The sequence below is a fragment of the Natator depressus genome, chromosome 6 (genome assembly GCF_965152275.1).
Source record: "Natator depressus isolate rNatDep1 chromosome 6, rNatDep2.hap1, whole genome shotgun sequence".
Classification (NCBI taxonomy): Eukaryota; Metazoa; Chordata; order Testudines; family Cheloniidae; genus Natator; species Natator depressus.
In genome coordinates this window covers 104,570,650-104,587,901 of record NC_134239.1, presented here as the reverse complement: position 1 = coordinate 104,587,901, position 17,252 = coordinate 104,570,650, and the positions used below count along the sequence as shown (strand labels likewise).

At 37.6% G+C, this 17,252-nt stretch overlaps 1 protein-coding gene across 4 annotated transcripts in view; it reads right to left on the bottom strand.

The window, feature by feature from the left end:
• Window positions 1-16,113, bottom strand: part of TUNAR (transmembrane neural differentiation associated intracellular calcium regulator) — a 34,941-nt gene extending 18,828 nt beyond the window's left edge. Inside the window, exons 1-3 of one of the 4 annotated variants that reach the window (XM_074957157.1) lie at window positions 15,647-16,113; window positions 14,908-14,987; window positions 6,621-6,912 (exon numbers count right to left, since the gene is read on the bottom strand). Coding sequence is in view for 1 of the 4 variants with exons in the window: in XM_074957159.1 (XP_074813260.1) it covers window positions 6,621-6,659 (39 nt within the window). In the remaining 3 variants the exon portion in view is untranslated. Of the gene's footprint in view, window positions 1-6,620; window positions 6,913-14,316; window positions 14,753-14,907; window positions 14,988-15,646 lie in introns of those variants that run through there. The other 3 variants (XM_074957159.1, XM_074957160.1, XM_074957158.1) reach the window with 3 other exon arrangements.
• Window positions 16,114-17,252: the final 1,139 nt, after the last annotated feature.

Genomic DNA, 17,252 nt, shown 5'->3' with positions numbered 1-17,252 from the left:
CAAAAGTGCAGATCCTATGGGCTCTCCCCAGTCTATCCTAACTGTGCCAATCAGAGTAGTGTGGAAACCACCAACATGACACACAGGGTGTGGAAGCCTTCACATGCAGGATGGTCTGCCTACCACACACGTAACCCCCTTCCCCCTCTGGCACAATCCCACAATAGGGCTTAAGTGACAGGGGCTTTGCATAGTTTCACTGTACCCGGATGAATCTCACTCTGACTGAATCAATCAAATACAGGTGTTCAAAACATCTCTGCTCGTTTCACTGCTCCACTTCTATATTTTCATCGTTAAAATGAATAGCCATCATCTTACATGAAATATACTGGCCTAAATGCTGTTCTCTGTGCACAGGTGCACCACCACTGAAGTCAATGAGGACTTTAATTAGTCCACTGAATCAAAAAATGCATTACAGAATTAATCACAGGAGGGAAAATTCCCTTTGGGAAAGGAAACCAGCTAATAATACAATGCATGGCCAGATGCAGGATTTTTGGTACCTCATAAGTAGGATCAGATGGGACTGCCCAAGTCTACTTCCATAAGCTCAACTGCACTAAGTCACTAACACTATTCATCTTACGGGGTGTTTCCAATGACAAGATATCCTGTAGTTATAACATGTCAAAGATGTGGTTAACAATTTCATATTATGTATTGAAGTAACAATACTTTATAATGACAGGTTTCAGAGTAGCAGCCGTGTTAGTCTGTATCCGCAAAAAGAACAGGAGTAGTTGTGGCACCTTAGAGACTAACAAATATATTTGAGCATAAGCTTTCATGGGCTACAGCTCACTTCATCGGATTTATGCAGTGGAAAATATAGTAGGAAGATTTTATATACACAGAGAACATGAAACAATGGGTGTTACCATACACACTATAACAAGAGTGATCAGTTAAGGTGAGCTATTACCAGCAGGAGAGAAAAAAACCTTTTGTAGTGATAATCAAGGTGGGCCATTTCCAGCAGTTGACAAGAACGTGTGAGGAACAGTAGGGGGAAAAAATAAACAGTAGGGGGAAAAAATAGTTTTACTTTGTGTAATGATACACAATAGTCCAAAGGAGCAGTTACAGTGTACACTGTCAAATGTTTCAGTGTTTAAAGAATGCATCCATCTGTACCAAGCCATATTGCACTTTGACGCAATGCCCACCCTTTAATATGGCATGTCCTAGCCTTGGAAACATCGGTGCATGGAAACAAAATAGAAAGGACAGCAGTGGAATGGATGACCTTTTGGCTACTGTTCTGATCTTCAATATAACAGGATAGGGAACAGGATGTGTTTATTTTTAGCATCCAGGAAGCAACAATATAATAAAGTTCAAGCTGGGTATTCCATTAAAAGCCATTATTTTTTGTATGTTTTAAGAAATGCTCTCAAAATCTGCTCCTGCAGGGAATTTAACTATGTTTGGCTTTGCATCCCACGGCTACTCTGAAAATTTGAACAAAATCCATTAAGTATTTTTTAATTTAGGTACACATGAAAAACATACATGAATCAGACTTTAAGATACACTGTCTTGACATTTGCATTCCACAAACTTAAATGTGGTTTTGTTTTCAAGCATCAAACTTGGTCCTGATACAATTTTTCATCAGGGACAGTTTCTGATACTTTTACTCTGGGTTAGTAGCACTTTACTCCACAAACAGTCCCACTGATTTTTATGGGATGACTTGTGAAATAAGGTACTATTGAATGTGATTAAAAGTGTCAGAAGTATTAAGAATGCACAATACATCATTTTCTTTACTGACTTAGGCATGCATCGAGTTATAGAGGCATGATTTACATTTACAAGGGTCATGCTGGTGTGGCCCTCTCTCATATCAGACTTATCTATGTGCTTTGTCTTTAAGGAGTAATCCTGGGACAGGTATTTCTCCATCCTGCTCTGTGGTAAAGATTAATTATTTAACTTCTCTGCAACCTTTTATTATCTTTAAAACCTAGTGCTCCACCAACTTTTCTACAGGCCTCCTAACTTCTGATCTTCTTAAATAAGATCTTATTATTTGTCTCGATTGTCTGGTTGTTCTTCAGATTTCTTTTTCTTAACCCACTTAACATCCACCTTGTACCTCAGCTGCTCAAGTTTGGTCCTATTTCCATCAACTGGGCTGAATGTTAATACTTAGTACTTTTACAGAACCTTATATCCAAGGACTTCTGAATATTTGACAAAATTTAACTGGATAGGTCTTTCATAACTCCTGTTAGGATAATTATGGTAAGTAATATTATCTCCATTTTACAGATGGGGAAACTGAGGCAATATTAAGTGACTGGCCCAAGGTGACATGGCATGGCACTATTCAAGGTGAGACCAGAATACCAGTATCCTTATTTTCAGCCCTGAGCTCCATGCATTAAACACAGAGAATAATATTTTGGATCATATATCTCTGCTCTGCTATATAATCAGACTCTTAAAAGGAGCATTCTGGATTCAGACATTCCTTTATATTCTCTTCCACAGTAAACTAATTCGGAATGGCAAAAGAGTGTGATTGTCCTGTCGGTGCATGTTTCCATACCTCTACTTAACACTTCTCAGGAACAAAATACTCACATACATTCAATGCGTGTGATTTCCAGCTAGAAAGTTAGTTTTAATTAACTTGCCCTCTCCTAATTCATTCATGTCTGGTTAATGTGGATAAGAATAACATTCTCCATCTTCTGTAGCTGAGTCACACATGGAGCTGTATCCCCATTCACTCCGGTAGGCACATGCCTTTATGCTTTCAGGGATATATGGCTGTGGAATTATTTCCAAAGCTCTGACATATTTACAGAGAACTTTTCCCACCACATAAAATATTTTTATTGCATGGTATTAAGACAACAAAGTGGTTCTTCTTCAGTCTCTGATGTATTTTTGCCATCAAGTTGTTTTTAGTCTCACCATTTATTTTTTTCCTTTTGATAAAGGAAAAAAAATCTGAAAGATTACCTTGGATAGAGGAGTATCACTGGGGTTATTATGTTTTTATCTCTTATTTGCCATATTATCTGTGCCACCATTTTGTGCACAAATACTGTATTAATAATGTCCTGTACAAATTCCTGATAATAAATGGGCAGTCTTTTAATTTCACAACTGGATGTTTCTCCTCTCTCTCAACCCCCATAGTCCCTGCCGCGCCCCCCCCCCCCATGCTTGTAAAGCCCACATAGGATTTTTCTATTTGCAAATTCTCCACTGAATCTAGGAACTAACTCCCATATATAGTAAATCAATTACAGAACTAGTGTTTATATTTAAAAGGAATGCTTTAGGAGAGATCTAAAATAACTGGGAGATATTTATTCCAACACTAAAAGTATATATCAGCAAATCCCTTTCATATCTGCTACCTAAAAATAACACTGCAATTATTAATCTAAAAGTCTGAATGCAAATCGTTGAGAGGAAAATTAATGAAAGAAGGGATGGTCTTGTGGTGATACTTCTTTTCTCTCACCCTTTGTTTGTCTTGTCTATTTAAGACTGTAAATTCTTTGCTGTAGGGACTGTTTCTTACTGTGTGTTTGTAGAGCTCCTAGCATGATGGGATCCTACACTTAATTGGAGACTCTAGGCACTACTATAATAAAAATAATTAATGGTAACAATAATGTCTGTCTCCCACAGACCTAAAATAGATATTGACTGCTACTCAGTATCATTAATATTTCTTTAATGCAGATGAGGTACTCGGTGGTGTACAGTGCAAAAAACTAAAGATAGTCCTTACCTGCAAAGAACTCTTTGTTCTGATTTGGGACAAACACATGTCAAAATATCATAATTTATGGTGGGATGAAAATTACAGTTTTCTAATCCAGAGGTTGGGATAACTTTGCATGCATCTTTTTTCCTGGTCATACAAAAGTAAGTCATAGCCTCATTATTTTTTGTCAGCTTTGTGGAGGGACTTGATTGAGGACTGCGGGGGTGACCTGGTCTGGGAAAGGCATTCCATACATAGAAGTCATATATTTGTTGTATTATTAAGAATAGACTTCTTGAATATAACAGACACAGTTAAGTACACAAAATAGTTCCAACTAGGGTGACCAGACAGCAAGTGTGAAAAATCGGGACGGGGGTAGGGGATAATAGGAGCCTATATAAGAAAAAGACCCAAAAATTGGGACTGTCCCTATAAAATCAGGACATCTGGTCACCCTAATTCTAACATATGGGATCATCTCATTAATGCAGGGTCCAGTTCTGCAAGCTTAGGTCCAATGAGTAGCCCATGGAATCAGTTACATGCATAGTTAACTGAAGTTGTCTTTGCAGAATCAGACCCATATTGTTTAAGATTCTAGATTTCATCAACTTTAGAATACATAGTGAGATGGTAAGCTAAATACAGCCCCTGTGCAATTACCTTACAGTAAATGGATGAAATGGCACGGTAGACAGTGTGTTCTAAATCTCAGTAACAAACACAAACTGATATCAGAACTTCAGAAAAAATAACAACGAAGATTTTGGTATTATGTACAAAAGCTTCTGAGTCAAAGTAGTGCGTGTCCTACTTTATGATCAAACCTAGCCTTGTTAATTATATGTATTATCGTTATTTTCGGAATAAAAAAAATAGTCCTGCTAAAGTGTTGACATTTGGTATATAATACATTTTAAAGGTTGATTTCCGCATATAGTCTAACATTTGATTTTGCCCCCAAATTTTTACAGCATAACTGAATACCAACTTTTTATTGTACTCTTTGTATTCTGGAAATGTCCCACTCTGTCCTAGTTAGAACCAAGTAATAATTGTTTGTTTTATAATAATTATACTAGCAGTACATATTCCTGTAAGCATGTAAAATGATTATGTTTTAAACAATCATGTTTTAAATGATTTCTTAGTTATGACCCCTATCCACTTAATTGTATGTGTATATTTGGGGCCCAAGCCTTGATTCTGCAATCAGTGTAAGTTCTCTTGAGTACTGTCAGACTTCAGGAATGTGCTCTGATGATCTGGGCTACCTCCAGTTGTGAATATTTGAATGAGTGATAGTTGCACGGTCTCTCTGAAACACACCTTGTAAAATTCTTCATCATAAAAGAGTGAGGTGTGTTAAGATCTGCCTTAAAATTTGATCCCAAATGAAGAAGGGAGAACTTCCTCTGTACTGGTGAGACTTGGCAAATCTGTCAGATTTTTAAGTCTTCAGCCTTGTTCATAACTATCCTGGCATCACTTGGCCTAGGGTCCAATCTGACCTGGCCTGGCTCTTTGGAGCCTTTCTGACTTTTAGAGCTGTTGCTAGGAAACCATCACCCTCCATTGCAGTTTATATAGTTGAATCACATGAAATCTGCCAAGCACATCCACTAATGGTCCGATCCTACTTGTTTTTTTGCCATTGATTTAAATGAGAGCAGCATGAGATCCTTTTTACAGTTCACTTCTCAAGATGTGGCCACTCCGTCTTTCCCAAACCTCCGTCTTTCCCAAACCTCAGTGGCCAACCAGTGTGGAGAAGGACTGAGCATGTTCCCTACTCACACAACATCCTTCAGGGAAATAACATGCCCCTGAGTACTTTCACCTCTTAATCTTGTCCTGATTTTCAGAACGAAGATCCAAGGGAATTGTGTTTTGTGAAGAACTGAACTGTACTTCCCTTCCCAGGGATTGTGATTTCTGCTCTGTTTGGAGATTTCCTGACTGTAGCATTATTAGCAGGTCAAATACCTGATTACTAGCACCACCATGCAGTCCTCTAACACCTTCCACCTAAGGATCTCAAAGCACTTTACAATTGTAGATGAACAAAGTCTCATAACAGCCTCGTAAGAAGCAATGTTCCCATTTGCAATCACCTTGGACAATCTCATTAACACATGACAAAAATAATTTCCTATGAAACAATTTGCACATAGAGCTTTTCTATTAATTAATTTTTCAACAGTAATTTTATAGGATGAGTCAAACAACTTATTTCTAACCTTCTGAAATGTGTAAAAGCACAGCATTTCCTCACACCCCATATGTTAATCCCAGCATCTGTGTATGCACAATTGTGCACTTTACATTTCTTTGCCCACAGGGAACAAAATGAGGAGAATCTATCATCTCTACAATCTTGCATTTAAAAAATGGCATTTGTTTCAAAACCCTGCTATAGCTTTTACTTACTTAACTAATACTTGTTAGAAACTGGTCATATGGTTGTTGGGTTTTTTTTTCTTTTAACCTTCTGTTTTTGTCTTCTAGCTGTCAGTACTGTATGGTCAAACAGCTCAAGTACTGGAAAGATATGGCCTATTTCACCCTACACAAACACCCCTACACCCCTGGAAAAATGTCAAGAAAGACTCTTAAACGGCAACTTTAATCTGCAAATTTTTACAAACAAACACATTTCTTGAAACCCATCTCAATGCACAATTGACAACACACACACACACACACACTTGGATGTAAGAAAGAAAATATCAGTGAGAACTGCAGTAGTGATCAGGATCCCTGGTCCTGAAAACAACCAGGTTATAAAACATTCTTTTGATTGTTTTTTTTCCCCTTTTGTTTTTAACTCTCAGCATACCAAGAATGTTATTGGTAAGGAAGGAAAAGGCCTTACCATGCAGTGCATCAGGAGGAGAAGAGAAGCAGAGAGCATGCTGCAGAGATTAAGCTCAGCATGGCATACAGATATCTTTTGGAATTGAAGAAGATTGTCCAACCCATTCTTCTTAATAAAGCAGACAAGTTTTCTCTAGGCTTGAATTTTTCACCAGAAGTCAGATCCTTAAAGTGCATTATATTTTCTTCTTCGGGAGATGTATTTCCTCCAGTTAAGTTTCAGCGCAGCAATGCCATTTCCAATCAGCTCTGAGAAGTTCTTCATTCCCAGATACATGGTGTCAGAGGGACTCCAAAGAAAATCAAAGAAAGAAAGGGAAGGGGGAGGGAAAGAAAGAAAACACCTTACTGAGGCCCTGAAATTACTATGCGAAGAAAAAATAATGTATTCTCCCTCTCTCTGTATATGTTCACAGTAAACAATATGATCTATTTGATCTAATCATGTAGGGAGAGCAGGTTACTATATAATAAACCAAACCAATCAAAACCATACTTTCCTAATTCCCACATGGTGCATATTCATTATTGCTGCACTACCAAACAACCTTTGTAATCTTAAGGAATCTTTGAAACCATCTTACCAAGACATCAGCCATCCGTTTTCTTTCCCAACTAGTGTGGGCGTTAGAAATTCTACATTAGCTTTGGAGAACCCTTGGCAAAAATAAGTAAGTAAATAAAAGAATACATTAAGTATAAAAGCGAAGCCCCTAAAGAAGAGAAGAGTTTAAGAGATATCGTGTCTGAAGTTCCATGGATACGCATACACTAAATCACTATAGGGAGTAGGGTGACCATATAGCAAGTGTAAAAAATCGGGACGGGGTGGGGAGTAATAGGTGCCTATATAAGAAAAAGCCCCCAAAATCGGGACTGTCCCTATAAAATCAGGACATCTGGTCACCCTAGTAGGGAAAGGAGAACGGATAAAGGACAATGGCTAAGGGAAGATGGGTGGGGCAGGGGGGAGTTGAGTGGGATCCTGAACCATCCTGAGCCTCCCACCTTCTCCTTGGCAGCAGCTTGGGCTTCCCCTATACCTTCTGCAAAGCATATTAATTGATTCTAGTTGCTGAGCAACTAACTCTTGGGAGTCACACTGACACCTTCAGCACAGCCTCAGCAGTAGCAGCACTGAGAAGAGGAAGATCCAGAGGGTATGGTTTCTGTCTCCCTCCTACCTCCACCTCTCCGCAATTGTATGTTCAGTTTCCCTGCAGGAAACCTTGGCAAATTTTTGCACTGGAAAGGAAAAAGCCCACATTAATGCAGAGGGGAGGGGATGTGGGTTCCCCTCCTCCCTCTCATGCTGCACTGACAGGACTCAGCTAAATAGCCCTGCTTCATGCTGACAATGCTGCTGCTGCTGTAAAAGGGAATTCCTCTGGTTCTGCAATCCCAAGAGGGGCTGCAGTGGACTGGGGCACTCTAGGTCAGGAGGGCTGGCGTGGCAAAGGAAAACCGATCCATGCACAGGGAGAAATGGATGAAGTGGGGTCGAGGGACAAAGGAGTAGCTAAATTACAGCACTCCACTGAAAAGCAAAGCTGAATTAATCCTCTGGCTCCATATGCATGTTGCAAAACATGTAGTTAAAGCAATGAGCAACTTTTGTAATTATAGTTGCATGCAGGTTTGAAATACACTATACTAATGACCATCCACCAAGCAGTGACTGCTGAGGCCATCCTCTTGCAATCACATTCATTGGACAGTATTGTAACGTCCAATCACAGCTACTGTATGGTACATTTACACCACTCTTTCCAAACACAGAGACAGACACAGTCTCTGACCAGAAGAGCTTGTAAATTAAAGATAGAGTTTGCAGTTCTCTGGATGTATTTCCAACAGTATGCATTTCAGAGCTATACAACTTAATTCCGTCACTGGTTTATTCGATCTTCTGGTTAATTTGATCAAAATTTCATGAGCTAACTCACTTGTAGTTTTTAAAACAGCACAAATGCTTTCCCAATAATTTTTGAGCATTAAGTCAGCAATACTGGATAATTCAATGATGAGCTATAGAAAGTTGCCATTTAGGGGTCATTCCGGCAGCTGCTCCTTTGGAAGAATTACCATTGTTTTCAATGTGGCTGCAGGATTGGGTCCTTAATAAGGAAGGCCAAAATTTGGCATGAGACTGAAGAGTATGAGATAGAAGGCACAGCAATACTAGGGTGACAAATACTATACAAATAATCAGAGGCAACTAGACAGAGCCTGATTAGAGCCCATTGAAATCATGGGAGTCTTTCCATTGACTTCAATGACCTTTAGATTAGGGCCACATAGACCAATGAAGAACCATGCAATGATTTAAAAAATGGCTACAAACAAATGTGTTGAACAGTCACATTGGCTAAAGTCTGAGGTCCTTACTCATGCCTTACTTAGGTAAACTTCCACTGTCTGAGTAAGGACTGAGAAAAAGTGAAATGGCCTCATGACTCGGCCCACTCTTACAGGCATTATAAGCCCCATCAAATTCTAAACCAGATGTGTTACATGTGATGGTTATCAAAGATATAAACTAGATCAACTATTTATTTCAGTTCAAGTGCCACCATTAGGAAGAGCAGGGTCTTAAGTACTGTGTGAACATGCAGCCACATAAATGGACACATAAAACTCCCTTTTGAAAAGCTACCACATATATCCTGTTTTGTGTTGCATAAAGCGCTGACCACTTGGTGGAGGAGGGTACAAGGCTACACTATGAATAACAGTGAGGTTTGTGCTAGTGGACTGGGGGAGGTGGATCCTCCGTTATGCTGGGCCTTGATGTATTACTTTGGGAGTTTTTCCATGCCTCTTAGCATTCTCTCTGCTTCTCTCTGAACCCCCTCTGCTTCAGCTTTTGAAATGGGGGTAATCAGAACTGAACACAGTGTTCCACCTAAGGGCCACTGATTTATATAATCAATTCCACGTTATTCATTTGTCACGGCACCTCTTCTTTTGGCATCTCAATTTCTGATAGTACCTCATCTTTATTACCAGATAAGAGTAAGTCTGACAGCATAGATATTCTGTGGTGGTGACTGATGCAAATAATTCATTAACTTTTTCTGAAACTTCTATATATTCTTAAATTGCTCCCTGGCCTTTACCCCCTGAATATATATACTCACATCAATGAAAGTGCTACAGTGCTATAGGGCAGGGGTTTTCCATGTACTGCCCAAGGTTCTCTTTCTGGTAATCCAAAAGTTCATAAGAACATACAGGAAGTGTAGTGGGAAAGGAAGTAGGGTTGGTAGCATGTGCATATAGGGGTGCATGTGTATGTATTCAGAGGTGAAAGGAAGTTTCATGAGATAATACCTCTCCTACAAAATGATCCACAGAATGGAAGAGCATGAGAACCAGGGAAAACCACTAGACCCATTGCCAGACAGGGATGCTATCGTGCTGATCTTGCTTAGCATGCCACTTGCTTTTCTGAAAGAAACCGAAAGTTTATACAGAAGGAGGAGAGGAGACAATGGAGAAGTGATGGCAGAGCGTGAGAGAAAAAAGGTAACTGATCTTTATTGTGAGCTTGTATAATGATTTATAAAGTTCCATAGAAAACCTCATGCTAAAGTCTCAAAACTACAGACTGGGCAAATAGTACATTGTCAGGTTAAAAAAATATAGAAATGTATAAGGAGGAGGAGAAAACATGTGCCCAGGGGTCTGGGAAATTCCTAAAGATTTCAACCCAGGGAACAGACACAGCTGGGGAGGTCTCTCTGACTATTCTGTGCACATAAATCATTGAGCTTGCATGAAAGTAACTCAGTATATACAGAGTATATAATAATTCTTGGCAATAGCTATTAGTTATCAGTCGTGATTTTTCTATTATCATTTCATCACATATTTGTTACCCAGTTACACTGTGTATTTATCTGTTTTTATTGCAGGCAGCGAGCCCTTTGGGAAGAATGGCAATATGCTGCTGGTATTTCAGTAGATCTTACATTGTATTTTATTTCTATACCGTGAAATCCATTCTTTTTATAGGAAGCTGGGTTCAAGTGGAATGTATGCTACCTCTCTGCACAGAGGCAAATTTCATCAAAAGTGCCAAGGAAGGGCAGCAGAAGGACAAAGCAATACAATGAAACAACTATAAAAATAAACAAGGCAACAACTGGTGATTCCAACTGGGCACACAAGAATCGGGAGACTTCAAATTATTAGAAAAAACCTCAGTGAGAAAAGACAAGAGGTGTTAACGTCTGTATAATATTTAGAAAATGCAAAGCACTACAGATAAAATTTAACCCCATGCAAGGGGCAGCACAACCATCTAAGTTCCATTTCAGCCCTCAAAAAGGTGCTGCATAGGTCTTGAATGTCACTTCATATAATGCTATGTATTATTATGCACTGAGAAGCTCTAGTAAAGTATATGCTTCACTTCCTGTTCCACTTTCTTCTAGTTTATCTTTCCCCGCACTTTCTATTCTTTCAATATCATCATTACTACTCCCTAACTTTTGTTCTAACCGTTATCATTACTGGGTCCCCATCCACAGAGAGGTACAATTTCACTCCAGATTTCCTCCAAACAGCATGCCAGTGGCATTCATGCATAATATGATTCAAGTGGCAGGAGAAAGCTGAGGATAGTAACCCCTAGCCACTCCTCCAATTTCATCCACTTCCCTGCCACATTCTTGCTTGAGCCTACCAGCAGCTCCTAGAATACCAAAAGATCAAACTTCATTCTAACCATTATCATATTTAAATACATTGAAGAGACCAGTCCATCGCCACTTGTAAATTACAGTCTTACCAAAATAGTTGTCATTTTTCACTCCCTGAATTTCCTGTTTAAAAACAATCTCATTTGTAGAATATTTGAAAAGATGTGTTGTGTGCATGGAAATCATTAGGTATTAAATAATATGTGCAATTTACAATACATGTTGAATTTTAATGAAGAGTATGTGAAATAAGTAATCCATACATCAGAAGAAGTTGTCTGGAAATGTTTCTAACTCTGACCTTTCAATGATCCCATATCTCTATTAATATTCTGTCTATTGCAGTAAAACCAACCAAGTTGATTTTTTGCCTTTTTAGTTTAAATACTGTTTAAGATATTTGAGTTTCAGTGATTTCATCTCCAGATCGCAATCAGCAATTAACAGGACAATCTCTAACCATGTGAAAAAGTACAGTTAAGCTTTTTTTTTAAATCTTCAGAATATATTGAAAAAATAGACATGCATAATCATATTTACCTGGGTAATACACTGTTTTCACAACAATCTAAAGAATAACTGACTTTCTTTGGAATATATGTTCAATAAAATATTACAGTATACCTTTAAATTTAACAAAAAAGATTTTTACAAAGCAAGTACTATTACAAATAAATGAGCACATTATTATTGTATTCTTTTTATCTGTATCTGCATTCCATATGGTAACAGGTGAGATTCTTCTCTCACTTATGCCAGTGCACAACAAGATTAATGTAGTTACATCAGGGAAAAACTGGTGCAAGTTAGAGGAGAATCAGTCTGGTAGAATGCAAAGCATCATGAATTGGTTGTAGTTTCCGTGTCTACTTTTAGATCCATGCTCTTGTTTCCTTTAAGTAAATGCTATTGCACTGGAACTTGAAAAGTAACTTGTATAATAAAAGACTTAAAAAAAAGGTCTCCAGCTCATGACTGTAAATTGATGGATTTACTTTTACCTTTGTCACTTTAATCTAAAATATAGTTGTAATGGGTCTGATTCTAATCTTACTTACATTGACTTTACACTGGTGTAATTCCATTGACTTTGGTGAACTCATTCTGGATTTACACTGGAGTAACTGGAAGCAGAACCAGGCTTCTTGGGCCACATTCTACTCTCACTTAAACCAGTATAAAACCGCAATTTTCCCATTGCTTTAATGAAGTTACTCCAGATTTGCATTGGTGCGACAGAGAGCACAATTTAGCGTATTATACAGTAACTGTATCCCAGCACATAGCTATCAGAATATCTAACTAGTGTTACAGGCACATTGCATGCAGTAAATACATAGAATAAATGTTTTCTTCTTTGAAAAGAAAATCCTTGTTTCAAAAACACTTCCAAACCACATCAGTGGAATACTGCTAACACCTCAATTTCAATTCCGGCAGATTTAAAAGTGACATATTGTGCTAAAATGCAATTTATTATAACAAGAGAAAGACGAATTTTATCTTTCTAGGTCAGCAGCGCCGAATCAAACTTCTGAATCAAAAGGAGGAGTCTGACACTGCTTTCATTGAAGTCAGCAGCAAAACTCCATTTGACTTCTAGATTTGGGCCCTCTTTTGTTATTAGTTATATTCTTTTTCATACCAAAGTGGTTGGCATGTTACACCAAATGAAGAAAGAGCGAGTAATGCATTTCATGTTGCTTACATAAAATGGTCCAATTTTTATGTTAAAACACAATAGGAGTTTAAGATAGCATTCTTTGAATGGCCTAAGAAATGCAATGATGTATTTGCGCATTCTCTGTTTATAGCTGAAGCTCATCAGAAAAAAAAAACTTCTGTACAGCTGTGTAATAAGACAGGACATGCAATGCATGAATTCACTGAATCTCAAGGGTGCTCCTCTGCCTGAAATCCTTTTCTACAGAAGCATATTCACAGTAGGCAAAGAAAAGCTCTCAAGTAAGCTAAGCAGAGCAACAGTTACTGCTGCTGAGTGCACATTATTTCTGAATTGGCAATATACCTATTGAGCAAAAAACATTACAGTATGTTAAAGAAGGATTAGACAGGCATCAGCTAAATTAGTCCTATTAAAGTTTAGTTACGCTCTCTCGTGTGTATTAAATGATATTACTGCTTAATAACATAAGCATAAAAGACAAGCAAAAAGTGTTTCTTTTTCATATTTATTTATAAGCAATAACAGTCTTTTGAAAAAAAAGGGGAAATTTCCTTCACTGGGGTATCCCCCAAGTATTGGGATAAGTAAAAGAAAATTATATATTCATATTATTCACTCAAGTGGAATTTTCATTGTTAAACTGGGACCTCAAAACTAGTACTTTTGGTTGCTGCTTTATAAATTCTTTGCGGGGCTGAATACCTCATGTTAGCCAAGATACTCCCTAAAGATTATTAAACACTTTGAATAAAGGGGTAAGTGTATTGCAGGAAAATGTTACTAGAAAAAAAGTGCACTTTGAGAGATTTGGTATAAGATAATTTTTTTAAAGTATCTGTTCTCATCATTGCTATTAAAATTACTATTCCTTTCCAAAATTCCCTTTTCAAGACCAAAAAAAACCCCAAACCCTCCACAGCTCTAGTCTATTTCTTTTGCTTCATAAAAGCAAGCCTCATCAAGCAATTAGTTAATGCCTGCAGAATTGTTTTCTGCCAAGAGTGAAGGCACCCTTATGAGCATTCCTCTGCTGAAAGACATCAGAACAAATTCTCCATCACTAAACTTTATATCAAATACACTTGAGTTGTTGTGAAAATTGACTTGAGTCCTTTGTTTGTCTCTTCTGAGACCATGCTGTTTATCAGTCCACTCATGAATATTTGCAAAGATTTACAAATGAATAATGAGCAGGGATTCACAGTGGCCCACTCAGAGTCAACAAACAAAAATCACTCCCATGACACTTAATGTTTTCCTTTCTCTTTTAAAAGGACAAGAAAGAAGAAAAAAATACACACCTATTTTCTGAATATTCTCTTTTGCCTCCTTCTTTTCAGTCTGAGTCCTTTAGTGTCTCTCTATCTTTAATTATTTAACCACAGTGTATGCACATCTTAAATCCTTTCTGTTTTAATATCTCAATCCCTTTCATGGATTAATCTGCAGTTGAGATTTTAATGAGAGCTATTTCTCATGCTCTTATGTTAAATTATTATACAGGGGAGAAAGTGATAATAGTCCTGTCTTCTGTCAATTATATAGCTAATTATTCATAGATTTTTATGTATAATTGTTCTCTGCCAGCATGCTTGGTTTTAATTATCATAGGCAAATTGGAAAACACAGTTTAAATTAATTGCTTTCTGCAAACAAGCATAATTACTGCCTTCTAAAAAGTATGAATATTAATAATGCAACCCAATACTGCCTTGTTTAGTAGACACTCCTGCAAAAAGAAATCCATCTTTAGACATTCTCCATTAATAAAAATAATTGCTTTTAAAGCTAACAAATATTCTCAGATGAAAGTGAAACCATGTTAATTAAGAGAAAACTTGCCAAGCAATTGATTTACAGTCAAAAAGATATATATTTTAAACATAACATACCTTTTCTGTTGAAAGCCAAGAAACTGAATGTCCCACCTTTAGAAGAGCTTCAGTGACAATATTTAAAGAGAAGAGCTGACCTTTCAAGGGGAAGAAGAAAAAAGAATTATCTTTCTTGGTTACATTCCCAATAAAGGGCTAGGAAACCCTTTGCTTACTACAATATTTCTGCAAGCTGAAACATAATACAAGACGCAGAACTTCTGTCAAATTTAAAGTGACAATAAAGTTCAGTTTAGAAAACAGTTTACTCAGAAGAGCTATTCAATCAAAAGCATCTGAAGAGAAGTTTAACAGAAAGCCACATCTACATAGGTTATTAATTCTATCAAATGTATTAACATTGTTTTAATCAGAGAAACAAACCGTGTGGTAAACAGCTAGGAAGGTCCAATCTACAAGCAGAAATGTGATGAAAAAAGATTTAGGCACAGGTTCTTCACTAGCTAACACTACTTCAAGTACAACTATTCATTACAACATACAAAAGCACACAGGTCTTTAATACCTTTATTAATTAGGAGTTTCTTTTAATATTCTTGAATATGGAAGACAATAATATAGCAAAATAAATTTTACAACCTATAGGGAGTGGATTTATAACCTGACCAACAGAAGATGACAACATGTAAAGTTCTGCTGCATATTTAAGCATTCAAATAATACACAGACTGCATCCGTATCAGACACATTTTTCCACTCAAATTCACACACTAAAACAGAAGCCTCTAAAACATACCTATTTGTCTTATATGAGATTAAAACATTTCAGACAGCAAAGTTTTCAGGGCTTTCCCTCTCATGGCAGTCAGCTACTGGAATTTAGCTTACATGGAAATAATTACATTCTTCCATCTCTTATCTTCTTCTGTAGATGAGAGCTGTTGATGATGCCTGCAGCCTTGTTAGAATACTATTGTAATCCATTCAAGCTTCTGGAGATTGCTCAGGTAACCAAGACAAAATACGTACATCGTCATCAGGCTCAGGAGCAGCTTGGCATTTTCCTTGCAGTTTGTCTCTTCTTTTTTCAATACTTTATTTTAAAAATACTTCAAAACTGGATGTAGTACAGGCTTTGCTATTTATACAGCACTCTGCACTGCTTGACTTGAACAGAAAGAAGAGAGTAAATGAAAGTGAATAGTACAGAAATGAAAATGCTTTTACATGTTTAGCCTTTCCCAAATGACAGGGTTATCATTTTAGGAGCAGAAGGCAGATTAAAAAGATGATTCAAATGGCTAGAGAAGCAGGAAGGAATGAAGAAGATACAAGTAGCAGCCCAGGAAGCAGCAGGCAAGGATGGTGTCTTGTGATTGCTTTGAGTTAATACTCCTCAGGGGGAGATGAAAAAAAAGTACAAATACAGCAAAATCTGTTTTACAAAGTAAAAATCTGTTGGATCTGCCAGGCTCTTCTGGCAAAGTACAGTATGTGTACTTACTCAGTTAATTCTAGCATTATAGCCAGTGTGCAAAGAACTCTATTAAATTATCAGCTTTGCTCTTGTTGCAAATACCATAGGTAGAAAAAAAGAGAAGGAAAATTCAGGCTTTATATAACATACTGGGCTTGATCCTGCTCCCATCAAAGTCAATGAGAGTTTGGTCACCACCTTGCAATATAAAGGGGATTATGGCATTTTGTAAGACTATTGAATAGAAAGGTTTGAATGGATCTAAATTACACATGCCTGATTTCCTATAACATCAGCAGTATATGGGCCAGGTGGAGCGAGGTACTGCGCACTCTCAACTGCCACCAAAGGCAATGAGAGTGCAGGGAGCACTGCATCTCAGAGGTTTGAATCCTTAATTTGCCCTCCAGTTAACATACATTCCTAAATCTAGTTATAGTGCCAAAATAAAAGCTATGGCTGAGGAAAACTTTGTCCTGTGAGCACCTGTTATCAGGTGCTTATAACGATCAGAAAAAAATTATCTTTGGGGCCGAAATGTCCCATGGTTGTTCTCACCCTAAAGACAAGGTGTTCATTTTTTTTCCTAAAGTTTGGTAAAATTCCACTTGGCTAATTGTAAGTCATGAAACATGACAAAAAGACTTTTTCATGCTTTAAAAAATTGTTCAGGTGCCTCTTTCAACCACAGATAACCCCACAAACCTGACTTCCATATCACCCTTTTAGTGTTGTTTCCCAAAATCTGCCTGTCAAGGTTCCTTACCCACTCGGAACTCTAGGGTACAGATGTGGGGACCTGCATGAAAAACCCCCAAGCTTATTTTTACCAGCTTAGGTTAAAACTTCCCCAAGGTACAAACAATTTTACCTTTTGCCCTTGGACTTTATTGCTGCCGCCACCAAGCGTCGAACAAATATATAA